Source organism: Podarcis vaucheri (assembly GCF_965113315.1).
Source record: "Podarcis vaucheri genome assembly, chromosome: 3".
Taxonomy (NCBI): Eukaryota; Metazoa; Chordata; class Lepidosauria; order Squamata; family Lacertidae; genus Podarcis; species Podarcis vaucheri.
The window spans coordinates 106,431,675-106,444,985 of record NC_138761.1 but is presented as its reverse complement, the minus strand read 5'-3'; the positions used below and the strand labels follow the sequence as shown (position 1 = coordinate 106,444,985).

The following is a 13,311-nucleotide window of genomic DNA, read 5'->3' as shown; positions in this document are numbered from 1 at the left end:
TGGACCTAACGGTCAGGGGTCCCTTTACCTTTACCTTAATCTCCCCCATAGGACTTCTACTGAGTCAGGTCATTGCTCCCTCTAGCTCAGCACTGGTTACAATGCCAGTCAGGGCCTCCCTAGGATTTGAGACAAGGCTCTCTCTACCTGGAGATGCCAGGGATTGAACTTAGAACCTTCTGCATGCCAAACATGAGCCCTGCCCCTGAGCCCTACCCTAGTGCCTAGGAGTTCTCAGGTTCGTTATGGCCATATTCCAGCTTTTACTTATTGCTTAGGCTTAAAATGAAAATAATAATAATAATAATAGAAGGAATCTTACTAAGTGTGTTGCTGTATATAATTACAAACATATACAAGACTTCAGAGGTTGGTGCCTGGCAAGATGAAGCTGCTCAGATAAGCTTTAAATAGCTCTGGGTAATATAACAGGTCGTGGTGAAACTGAGTAGCTTTTCATGCCACAACTACTTTGGTTGGAAACACCAACAAAACAGAATGTGACATCTCTCACTCATGTGGAGAAAGAATACCTTCTTTCCCTTTCAACTGCCTGCAACAAGCTCAAGAATTAAGATTAGCTACACCGGCTAAACTATTTAAGGTATTTGACCATGCCACAGTGACCCAAAAATATTTCGCAGGATGAAAATGCCATTCCAGTGGGGGACTGGGATGTTTAAATTAATTATCTCCTGAGAAAGGGATGGAAATCAGAGCAGCCGAGGTGTCTAACAAGGAACCAAGGAACCAAGTCGCTTTAATGTCGCATGGCTTTGTGCAAGTATAGGGGACATGTGGTGTCATCAGTGCCAGATTAGCAAATAGGCAGAGTAGGCACTGCCCTATGGGCCCCACACCTTTTAGGGGCCCTGCAACAAGGGATCAAAATAATATTGACTACAATTAAGTATTAGGAGATAATTTGCAAGGCCAGATTTTGACTGCCTAGGGGACTCCACAGGGTTTAATCCAGCACTGGGTGTCAATAGGACTACACCTCCCATCATGCTTTACAATGCTGGCTAGGGATGATGGAACTTGGAGTCCAACAACTTCCAGAGGACCACAGGTTCGCCATGCCCTGCGTAAAAACTGAAGCTAAAGAAAACTTAAGCACTGTTCATTGCAGCAGTTCATTGCAGGAATGTTGCAAGACTCCACTTCCCATTTTCTCTGGTGACTGGGCATATTGGCTGGGACTGATGAAAGCTGGAGACTGACAATATCTGGAGGTTGAAAAATTGCCCATCCCTCCATTAGAGGCAAAGGAATGGTTCACAAGCATTTTCCTCACTTGATGGCATCAAGTGATGGCTTGCATGTGTGTGAATGAGTCATGACAAAATCCTCCTTCTCACATTACCTCCATGGAAAACGCTGGTTGAGTGGTGCCATTTCACACATTCGGCTGAGAAATCTCTACTACACTCAATGACTGGATGTGTGAACTGGCTCCACTGAGAACAATTACAGTGGTACCTCGGGTTAAGTTCCAGAGGCCCGTTCTTAACCTGAAACTGTTCTTAATCTGAAGCACCACTTTAGCTAATGGGGCCTCCTGCTGCTGCTGTGCTGCCGGAGCACGATTTCTGTTCTCATCCTGAAGCAAAGTTCTTAACCCAAGGTACTATTTCTGGGTTAGTGGAGTCTGTAACCTGAAGCATATGTAACCTGAAGCATATGTAACCTGAGGTACCACTAGGCTCAGTGCCAAGAAGACCTACACCTGCTTAGAAGTCACAGCAGCCCTAGTTGTGTCCTGTACTTTTGCCTTAGACTGATAGATCTCAGGTCTGGTCTGGTCTACACTTGCCACAGAATGAGTGGTGGTGCCATTTCACACATTTGGCTGAGAAATCTCTACTACACTCAATGACTGGATGTGTGAATTGGCTCCACTGAGAACAATTATACAGGTGAATATAAATTGGGGGGTGGGGGGAGGTAATTCAATTACATACAAAGCATTATCGCCCATTCACACATGCAAATCATTGTTTGACAATACAGTTATCAAAGGATGGGCATGTAGGAACCAGCTTACAACTATCCATTAACATAAACTGCCAAGAAGCTTTTTGTTTCCTCAGTGCTACAGGCAAACATCTTAATTTGTCTTCTAAAATCAAATGCTTTCTTTGCATCCAAAGTCTACTGGTGCAAGATATAGATCTACCCCTATGAAACAAGAAACCTGCACAAATGGTCGTTTTCTTAAAGCAATCTGCTTCGGATATTTCCCAATATGAGTATTTGTTTGCAGGGAGTGCTTACAACATAAGTAGCTGCTACATTGTTCCACTGAATACTTAAGGCAACTCTTTTTTTAAAATAGAACCAATTTTTGTAGCAAAAGGGGATACAATCTGTCATGTTTTCCTTCAAAATACAGTCAAACCTCTTGTTGCATTTACCTCACGTTGCGGCTTTTTGGGTTGTGAACGCAGCAAACCACACTTCCGGGTTTCGCCCCGCGCACATGTGCAGAAGCGTTCTACACACTTTGTGCATGCGCAGAAGTGCTCTATCGCACTCCGCACTTGTGCAGAAGCACTGCTCTAGTTGTGGACTTTTTGGGGTGCGAATGGCACCCTGGAATGGATTGTGTCTACAACTAGAGATACCACTGTAGAAACATAATGCCTTAAATCAGTGGTGGCCAAACTTGGCCCTCCAGCTGTTTTGGGACTACAATTCCCATCATCCCTCACCACCAGTTCTGTTAGCTAGGGATAATGGGAGTTGTAGTCCCAAAACAGCTGCAGGGCCAAGTTTGGCCATCACTGCCTTAAATCCTAGGATAAATTACCAGACAAAGGTCCTTTAAAGTCCAGGGTCCCTTCCTCCCCACATTGTTCAGAAAGGGGCCCCAAACTACCAATGAGGCTCTAGCCATGATGGTAAAATGTAAAGGACCCCTGAACCGTTAAGTCCAGTCAAAGGTGACTATGGGGTTGCAGCGCTCATCTCATCTTTTCAGGCTGAGAGAGTTGGCATTTTGTCCACAGACAGCTTTCTGAGTCATGTGGCCAGCATGACTAAACTGCTTCTGGCACAACGGAACACCATGATGGAAACCAGAGCACACAGAAATGCCATTTGCCTTCCCACTGCAGTGGGACCTATTTATCTACTTGCACTGGTGTGCTTTCAAATTGCTAGGTTGGCAGGAGCTGAGACAGAGCAACAGGAGCTCACTCCATCGCGGGGATTTGAACCGCTGACCTTCTGATCAGCACACCGAAGAGGCTCAGTGGTTTAGACCACAGTGCCACCCCCATTCCTACACCCGCATCTCTAGTCATGAACATCCTAGATTCACAGTGTCGCTCATATATCCATATGCGCTCTCTCTGTTACATAACAACAGTTCAACAGCAACAACAACTGCTTCATAGTGGATTACCATAAACTGAATTATATCTTCTGGCTTGTGCTTTGCTGATTTGAAAGCAGGCAGCTGCGTCACGGCGACAATATTATATTCCACATGGCCTGACATCATCTTCCCCCGGATTTCCTGGTACTCTGGAACGGACAGATCGATCCCTGTGTGGGTGTTTTGAAGAGGTCTGCGAATGAAAACACAGAGTTCAATCAGAGTTCAATGCCACATTTCAGTGCCAACAAACTCCCAACGCTGACATCAGTTTTTGATCCAGAGTTGGGCAAAAGGTTCAGATCTGGTCAGTTTGGATGGGGGACTCCGTGTTGCGACTCCTGCACTGCAGGGGGTTGGACTACATGACCCTCAGGGTCCCCTCCGCTACAATTCTACAAATCTCCATTCAGCCATGAAGCTCACCGGGTGACCTTGGGCCAGCCGCTGCCTCAATGGGTTGTCATGAGAATTAAATGAGGAGGATCCCACCAAAGAAGAATGGATAAGTAGGATAGAAGGCGGTGCAGAACTGGCAAATTGAACAGCAAAATTAAGAGAATCTATTGACGAGTGTTTTATGGGAGAAAGGATGCCTTTTCTGGACTACTTAAAGAAATATTATAGTATGGATGAACTCGAGAGCAGGATTTGAGCTAAGAGCAACAGAAGTAACTAGATTATAATAATGTGGTTATGATTTAATAGATAGAGGACAGGGTGAAGAAGAAGGGGAGAAATAAGAACTCCTTTGAAAACGGGGTGGGAAGTCGACAAAAATAGGAGACAATAGTTGATTGCGTTTTGATTGTATATGTTGAAAATGTCGAAACAGTAACATGTAACTGAAAAAAACAGAATTTGAATTGCTACGTAACAGTCCTAGCCATATGAAAGGGGCCATTTCTTTAAATATCAGAATATTCATTTCGTCAACTTTAAAATATCAGTGACTCCCCTTCTTCCCTTTCCATGGTTCATTTTGCATAGCAGAAATCCCTGCATGTTTTATATAAACTTCAGTATTCCATTGTTTCTGAAAGGGGCAGTTTCAGTGATATAAGGTATGATATTAGACAACTTTGTGGGCAACACAAAAGATATTTGAATGAAATGGGAAACTGACATAGAAATTTCAGTAAGTGAGGAAGCATGGGAATCTATATGGCGTAATCCATTTTTAAAGACAATTTTGGCTCACCTTCCAGAAATTTCCCTTAAAATTATCTTTTGGTGGCATTGGACCTCCACATGCCTTGCAAAGATAAATTCTTCAAGCTCACCATTATGTTGGAAGGGCTGTAGAGATCAAGGGTCCTACATTCATGTTTGGTTGGGGTGTACCATGGTCCATGTCTGACCTCCAGCAATCAATCCCTCTTAATTTGGCACTTGCCTTATTATCACTAGATTTGACCCCAAATTCTACCTTTAAATCTAAGGAATTAATTTCCTTCCTGTTCAGCCAGTAGACTAGTTATTGTCAATGATGAAAGGAAACCTCTAACATACCAACAGAGGCTTGGGTTAATAACATTGCTCTATCAGAACACCTCACATACCATCAATGACTAATCAACCAGATTGGTAGTTGGGTTCCTATTGAGGGTATTTGGGGAGCCAACATAACAGTGATGTGGGACTGAGGATTGGAACGGTCATTCTGAGATATTATGGCAGTGGACAAAGCTGCATTGTAACATTTGAATAAACGGGGAAAAGAAATAATTAAATGAGAGGGAGAACCATAGTGGGGGAGGGGGGTACTGATTTTGTTTTGTTACTATGCCATGTTTTTTGTGCTTCTCTATTGCAAACTGCCCTGTGATCCCTGGATGAAGGGCGGTATAAAAATGTAATAAATAATAACAATAAAATGCACGCCCCCTCCAGCTCCTTGGAGAAAAAGGCGGGGTGGTACCAATGCACCGAACAACAAATTAACCCCCCACCCACCCACCCAAGGCTAAGATGGAGGGAGCTGGCTGCCAGTTCCACACGCTCTGGACTTGCTTGCAACCGAAGCAGGCGGACGGGTGCGCAAAGATCCCCGTGCGCCATGACGCACCAGCTACCCTTTGGGAAGAGGGGAGCCGCGAGGGAGAAGGAAGGAAGCGCTACTGGAGAGGCAGGAGGCGCAGGCAGAGAGGCTCGTCCTGCTCGGCAGGAGGCGGAAAGGCAGCCCATGCCAGCTGCTGCGCCGGGCCCAAGGCGCACATCTGGATCCCGGGGATTGCTCGGCCAGGAAGGCTCCCCTGAACTCTCCACGCCCCGCGTCCTCCTCGCTTTGGGAAGCGGCAAGAGGCAGGCAGGCAGAGCAAAGCGAGGCCCCCGCACTGCAAGCCGCCTTACCTGGTGGTGACCAGCACGGCAGGCCCCGAGCTGGGCTGCATGGCGTCGCCAAAGCTCCACCGGCGCAGCGCAGACTTTGCTGGGAGTTGCGCGCAGCGAAAGTGCCGCTGCTGTTGCAAGGCTGGAGAACAGGAGGAGGAGGAGATCGGAGTGTCACGAGTTTCCCTTCCCAAGAGCTGGGCTTACGCTGCCTCTGGCGGCCCCATCCTGGTTCTTCCGGGAAACCCCCGCCCTGCTGGGATCGAGGCGCTTCAATTAAAAGTTTGGCCCTTTGAAAAATAAATCCACGCCGTAGTCGGCAGGATTCGAACCTGCGCGGGGAGACCCCAATGGATTTCTAGTCCATCGCCTTAACCACTCGGCCACGACTACTCCTAGTGGTGAAGGATTTCTGAACAAGTCTTTTTAAATTCTCCTTTTCCCCACCTCCTCTTCCTCAAGGATTTTTATACAGTTGTTAACAGTATAGAATGGTAGAGTTGGAAGGGAACCTAAATTGGAGGGTAATCTAGTCCAATCCCCCAGTATCGCGATTCGTATACTGTGTTGCAGAAGGAAATGAAAGTTAACCCCCTTGTCCCAATAAAACGTTTAAATCTGCATTGGAATAAACCAAAACGCCTCCACGGAGAGCAATTTGCACGGAGCTATTTACTGTTACGCCACGACGACCTTGCTTTACGTTGTGATTCTGGGGTAAGGTTCACCAAACCCTTTGCAATATCGTAGTTGTGCCTCTTCCTTGAAAGCCATGTATTCATGGGCGGAGGCAGTTGCCCGCCCCCCGTCAAGTAAAACATTAGAAATACTTAACTAACTGACCAATCATGTCGGTTCTGCCTCCCCTAACAAAAGCCCTACCCCGCCCCCCTCCACAACAAAAACCCTGGCTACGCCCACGCGTGGTTTTTCATTCTTTCATTTCTTAGTATTGCTGCAGATCTGGAAGCGTTGCGTTTGGATAAAGCAAGCCACTTTCTCCTGATCAGTGTATTATTTGGGGTTGGTCCAGGATCCGGAGGAAGTGGCTTGTTTGCGGACGGCATGGTGGAGAAAGAGAATTCAGAGAGGTCAGCCTCAAAAGGCCTTGTCTCTGGTTTGGGAACATTATGCGATTAACACTGCGATTGCATGCCTAAGTTCCACCGAAGTCAATGGGGCTTCCTTCCACTGACTAAGCAATCATCTGATCTGGCTTCAGGATTGCCAGTAGAGGCAGCTGAGAGAGAGAGAGAGAGAGAGAGAGAGAGAGAGAGAGAGAGAGACGCTGCTTTGAGCATCTCCTTTGTGCACTGTCTAGGTATAATGTAGTAAAATAAATGCATTGATATCCCGGCTCCCTCTGGATAACAGCAGCATATTTTCTGGAATAATACACATTGAAACAGAATTCTTGGCAAGATTTCATTTCATAGTGTAGCACACCAGTGCCCCCTAAACTAGGAATGGGAACTGTGTGGGCCTCTAGGTGTTCATGGAACCATAAAGTTGGAAGGGACACTGAGGATCATCTAGATTCTAGCGTAATCCCCCTGCAATGCAGAAATCTCAACCAAAGCATCCATCAGGGCTCCATCCTCTCCCCCATGATTTTTAACATTTTTATGAAGCCGCTGGGAGAGATCATCAGGGGGTTTGGGCTGGGTGTTCATCAATGTGCAGATGATACCCAGCCCTACCTCTCCTTTAAATCAGAACCAGTGAGGGCAGTGAAGGTCCTGTGTGAGTGTCTGGAGGCAGTTGGAGGATGGATGGCAGCTAACAGATTGAGGTTGAATCCTGACAAGACAGAAGTACTGTTCTTGGGGGACAGGGGGTGGGCGGGTGTGGGGGACTCCCTGGTCCTGAATGGGGTAACTGTGCCCCTGAAGGACCAGGTGCACAGCCTGGGAGTCATTTTGGACTCACAGCTGTCCATGGAGGCGCAAGTCACTTTTGTGCCCAGGGCAGCTGTCTATCAGCTCTGGTATGCATGTTGAGACATTACCTGCCCGCAGACTGTCTTGTTGGAGTGGTGCATGCTCTGGCTATCTCCCTTTTGGACTACTGCAATGTGCTCTGTGTGGGCTACTTTTGAAGGTGACTCGGAAACTGCAATTAATCCAGAATGTGGCAGCTAGACTGGTGACTGGGAGTGGCCACCGAGACCATATAACACCGGTCCTGAAAGTCCTATATTGACTCCCAGTACATTTCCGAGCACAATTCAAAGTGTTGGTGTTGACCTTTAAAGCCCTAAACAGCCTCAGCCCAGTGTCCCTGAAGGAGTGTCTCCACCCCCACCATTCAGCCCAGACACTGAGGTCCAGCACCAAGGGCCTTCTGGAGGTTCCCTCGCTGTGAGAAGTGAAGTTACAGGGAACCAGGCAGAGGGCCTTCTTGGTAGTGGCACCTGCCCTGTGGAACGCCCTCCCATCAGATGTCAAGGAAATAAACAACTATCTTACTTTTAGGAGACATCTGAAGGCAACCCTGTTTAGAGAGGTTTTTAATGTTTAATGCTGTATCATGTTTTAAATAATCAGTTGGGAGCCACACAGAGTGCGTGGGGAAACCCATCCAGATGGGTGGGGCATAAATAAATTTTGATGATTATGACAGATGGCCATCTGGTATAAATTTAACCTGGTTGAGCACGACTAGTAATCTAACTAACTAACTAAATAAATAATACCAGTGGGGATAATAGCTCTGAGAAAAACCTTAACATCTGGTCATGTATTATCTAGGATGGCAGGGCAGAATTATGCAGATGCAGAAAATTAGAAACAACAACTCACTACTAAATTGAAATCCTATTAAACCTCATTTAAATTCTATTTATTTCAAGCAAGCTTTTGTGTTTGGGGCTGATGTGTCTCTCATGAAAGCTGTCTCTGAGAGAATTGATATCAACTACCTCTCTGGATGACAGTTACAAAAGCCAGATGTGAACCCGTATAGGGCCTTTTTTATTATTATTACATCAGGCCTTGTTTGGTTGAATTGCAAGATTTAAAGTCTGCTGTTTTATAATGTGGTAAGGCTATTGATGGTCTGGCAAGTCTGTTTTGTGTGTGTGTGTTTTAGTCTATGCACACATTCTCAATGTAGGCTGTATTTATGGCAGAGAGCTGGGAGAACTCACCCCCGCTGTGTTCTCCATTATCTCTGATGTCCTCCCATCTCCATCCTTAAACATTTCACTTTTATGCCATGCAGGACACGTCAGTTTCAATCAAGGCAAAGTCCTAAGCAATCCCCCTTGAAAGATAAACCTGCCACTTGCCTGGCTTGAGACATAACTCCTGTCTCAGGTTTGGGACGCCCCATTTCTCACAGCCTTTCAGGGGTCTGCCTAAATCACCCAACACATTTAAGGCACCTGCGATGCAGAAAAAGCTCACGTTTCATTGCTTGCCGCAGATTAATACAAGATTCCTGCGCAACCAAGTCCCTGACTCACAGTATTTGCAAGGGAAGGACTGTGTTTGGGGGTGAGAGAAAAAAAGGAGGAGCCTGACAAGGAGGTGTTAAGGGCTTGACTGAACAAAGATCAGGCGACAAAGTTTAGAATGGAGTGTACTAATTTGGAAAGAAGCTCGGGGACATCCCATGAGAGAGGGGGGAAACACTCAAGAAGGGTGAAATAGGGCAGTGTTTCCCAACCGGTGTTCCGCGGCACACTAGTGTGCCGTGAGACACCGGCTGGTGTGCCGTGGGAGGGAGGTGGGCGAGTCGGGCGGCGAGAGGCGGCGGCGGCGAGGATCCGCGTCGAGCCGGGGGCGGCTCCGCGGTGGTGGTGCCGAGCGGCGGGGCAGCGCGCGCAAAAGGGAGGAGCGCGAGACAGCGGAGGAGGAGGAGGCCGGCATGTCCGGGCAGCAGCAGCAACAGCAGCAGCAGCAACTCCCGGCGACGGCTCCTCCTCCGCCCGCTATCGCCGCCACCACCACAACAGCCGCCGCCGCCTCAGCTGCCGCCGTCCCTCAGTCCCTCGCTCTGCTGCCTCCTCCCATCCCGGCAAGGGGAAGGGAAAAAATGTTCACTTTTGTGCGTCCCTCCCGGCGTGACACTGCGCGCTGACGTCACGGGGCGTTAATGGTGGTGTGCCGCGAGATTTTTTTCCGGTAAACAGGTGTGCCGTTGCCCAAAAACGTTTGGGAAACACTGAAATAGGGAGCTGTTTAACTGAGTCTTCTCGCTGTCAAATTATTTTTCTCAGTGCATTGGAGTCTGAGGTCCAGCGCTGAGGGCCTTCTGGTGGTTCCCTCACTGTGAGAAGTGAAGTTACAGGGAACCAGGCAGAGGGCCTTCTCGGTAGTGGTGCCAGCCCTGTGGAACACCCTCCCATCAGATATCAACTATGTGACTTTTAGAAGACATCTGAAGGCAACCCTGTTTAAGGAAGTTTTTAATGTTTGATGTTTTATTGTGTTTTTAATATCCTCTTGGAAGCTGCCCAGAGTGGCTGGGGAGGCCCAGTCTGATGGGCGGGGTATAAGTAAATAATAATAATAATAATAATAATAATAATAATAATAATAATAATAATAATATTTCTCATCCATCCACCACCGCTTATTTTTTCCTCTTTCTCTTTTTTTTGCAACCTACCATAGACCCTCCAAGTGCCCTTATTTTCCAGGGACAGTCCTAGATTTACAGAAACTGTCCTGGTTTCTGATCTGATCATGGAATGTTTCCTTAGGACATCCCAATTTTCATCAGAGAAATGTTGGCGGGTATGGAGTTATGCAACCTTTGAGCCAAGGAGATAAGAAACTATACACCTTTACAAGACAACTGAAGGCAGCCCTGTGTGGGGAAGGGTTTTTATGTTTAATGTTTTACTGTGTTTTTATAAATGTTGGAAGGCATCCAGAGTGGCGGGGGCAACCCAGTCGGGCAGGGTTTAAGTAATAAAGCTATTATTATTATTGTTGTTGTTGTTGTTGAATAGGACGTCCCTATTTTCATTAGAGAAATGTTGGAAGGTGTGCCTATCACCTGCAGCCTGATGTGAATAGAGTCCAGGAAAAAACTTTATTGCTTGTGTAACTAGCTCTTACACCAGTACAATCTGAAAGCAGTGACCAAAGGTCTGGATCTTTGCAAAAGCAAGGTTTCCTTGATAGCAATCTCCGTGCCCAGAAAGTTGAAGAAGAAATCAGCAACGGGAACGTTTTCAAACATTCCCACTACAGTCGTACCTTGGAAGTCAAACGGAATTCATTCCGGATGTTCATTGAATTCCCAAAACATTCGGAAACCAAAGCACGGCTTCTGATTGGCTGCAGGAAGTTCCTGCAGCCAATCGGAAGCCCTGTCAGACATTCGGCTTCCAAAAATAGTTTGCAAACGGGCACAGTCACTTCCGGGTTTGTGGTGTTCGGGAGCCAAAATGTTTGAGAACTAGGCTGCTTGAAAACCAAGGTACAATTGTAATGACAATTTCTAGCATGGTTGCTGATGGGACACGAACGTTTCCGAAGCCTCGCACGATGGGATTGTAAAAGAAAAACGCAGTTTCACTTGAATTAACGCTGCAAAAGTCTGACAAAATAACAAAGTGGTTCTCTGCAGCCGCTTCCCCAAATAACATTATTCAATATTTACAATGACTCACCTTGCAAAACCATGTTTCGGGATCTAATTATTAACGGCCGCATGACTAACGTTTGCAAAGAAACGGAAGGCCACACATCTAAATTTCTCAGAAATGGGAGCAGCAGGAAATTTGGAACATTGCATTAATGGAAGAAAAAAAACACTAACTGATAAAATAAAAGCTACGAAGAATGGCATGGAAGCAGGCAAATCTGCAGATGTTTGACACTGCTCTGTTGAAAAGGCATCCTGAGAAGAAAATAACTTTAGGCCAATATGACTCCCATGGAAACTTATAGAAGAATGACTTTGGTTAATTACATAAACAGACAACTGGAAGCCTACCATGAAACTTTATAATTATGATCTTGTGATAATAGGTTTATTTCTCCAGACGTTGTATAATGATAGCTGTTTTTGTCATGTTCAGTTTGTCTGAAGGTTAAAAATCCAATAAAGTCTTTTTTATTTTTAAAAACTCAGTGGTAGAGCATCTTCTTTGCATATAGAACATCCCAGGTAGCACCTGGGAAAGATTCTCTGCCTAAAATCCTGGATAGCTTCTGCAAGTCAGGACATCAATCTGAGAACAGAATAATTGGAAAATAAACATTTTTCTTATGTTACATTGGATGCTAGTTTGTCCAAACAGCCATAGTCAAAGAAATAGCAATATATATTTTAAAAAATAGTTTTATAAGTTCTGTATATTTGCTTCTTAATTTGATCCTTTTAGATGGCTTTGTATGTATTGTGGTATTTTTTGCATCATGACTTGCAGTTCTTTTTATTGATCATAGTTTAGTAACTAGTTATTGTAATTGTTCAGCATTAATTTCTGTTTAATTTTTATTTGCTGATGTTTTGAGAGTTGATTTTATTGTGTACTATTATATTCTAATAGATTATTGAATATTACTCTATTTTATGAAAGTCGTTCCATTTTGAAGTTATGTTCTATTCTGACTTTCTGTATTGGATCAGATTATTATAAGGTGTGTGTTCGTTGTTGTATATTTTGATGTTGTAAACTGCCTTGTGCATAGTATTATCGAAAGGCGGTACACAATTTAAAAGTGAAATCAAATGAAGAAATAAGAACTTCAGTTCTGTACCCACAGTGGACCAGATGGACCTACTATCTCTGGCTTCACAGATCCTGCTTGTACAATTATTGTTTATTCTTTAATATGGAGCATATATTGAAGGATGAGATAGACACCATCAGCCACCCGGTGGAGCTCTTTTCCTGTGTATGACTTAGGAAAGGCTTTTCCTTGAGCAAACTTAGAGGAAGAGTCTTAAATTCAGATGCTATCAGTTCTGGGTGTTGATGTTTGAAAAGGTTTGGTAAGTTGTCTTCCCATAATAGGAACAGTTGTACATGTTTTATACATGTTGTACATGTTTTATAAAGAAGCTTATCCAGTTCAGTGCCAAACTGAAGTTATTAGAGGCTGTAGACATGTACAGGACTGAAAACCTGTAGGTCATCTGTAATGTGCATTCTGAAAAGCTCTGATGGTGCATAAATAATATATATATATTCATCCTATTTTTTAACATTTTTTAAATAAAATTTCCAAAAATACAATAAAATTAATCAAGCAGTTTCCCTTACTGATTGACTTCCCTCTTTTTTTCCATGGTTTCCTCTCTTGTCTATTGCTGCTGCATATTATGATTAATCTATTCCTTCCTTTTCTCCACCTAGTTTTCTGAGTAGCTTTTACTGCTGAGCTTACTCCAAACCAGCTAGTGTTTTAACATGTCTACAATCATTTTTAATGTACTCTACAGTTTCCAGCCCTCCTTGAAGGTTGTCTCTTATCGTTCTCTAATTTTACTAATTGTTTAATATCCAGAGTTGTATTGCGGTCCTGAGCCTTTATAGGTCAAAACCATCACTTTGAATCTGACCCAGAAATTAATTGGCAGCCAGTGCTGTTGGGCCAGGATCGATGTAATATGCTCAAACCGCCTTGCCCCAG

The 13,311-nt window shown here is 44.9% G+C and overlaps 1 protein-coding gene across 1 annotated transcript in view; it reads right to left on the bottom strand.

Moving 5' to 3' along the window:
- HS1BP3 (HCLS1 binding protein 3) overlaps positions 1–5,892 on the bottom strand; it is a 33,421-nt gene extending 27,529 nt beyond the window's left edge. The window contains exons 1-2 of the mRNA XM_082215607.1: positions 5,735–5,892; positions 3,410–3,575 (exon numbers count right to left, since the gene is read on the bottom strand). Coding sequence (XP_082071733.1) covers positions 3,410–3,575; positions 5,735–5,775 — 207 coding nt within the window. The 5' untranslated portion in view covers positions 5,776–5,892. The remainder of the gene's footprint in view (positions 1–3,409; positions 3,576–5,734) is intronic.
- Positions 5,893–13,311: the final 7,419 nt, after the last annotated feature.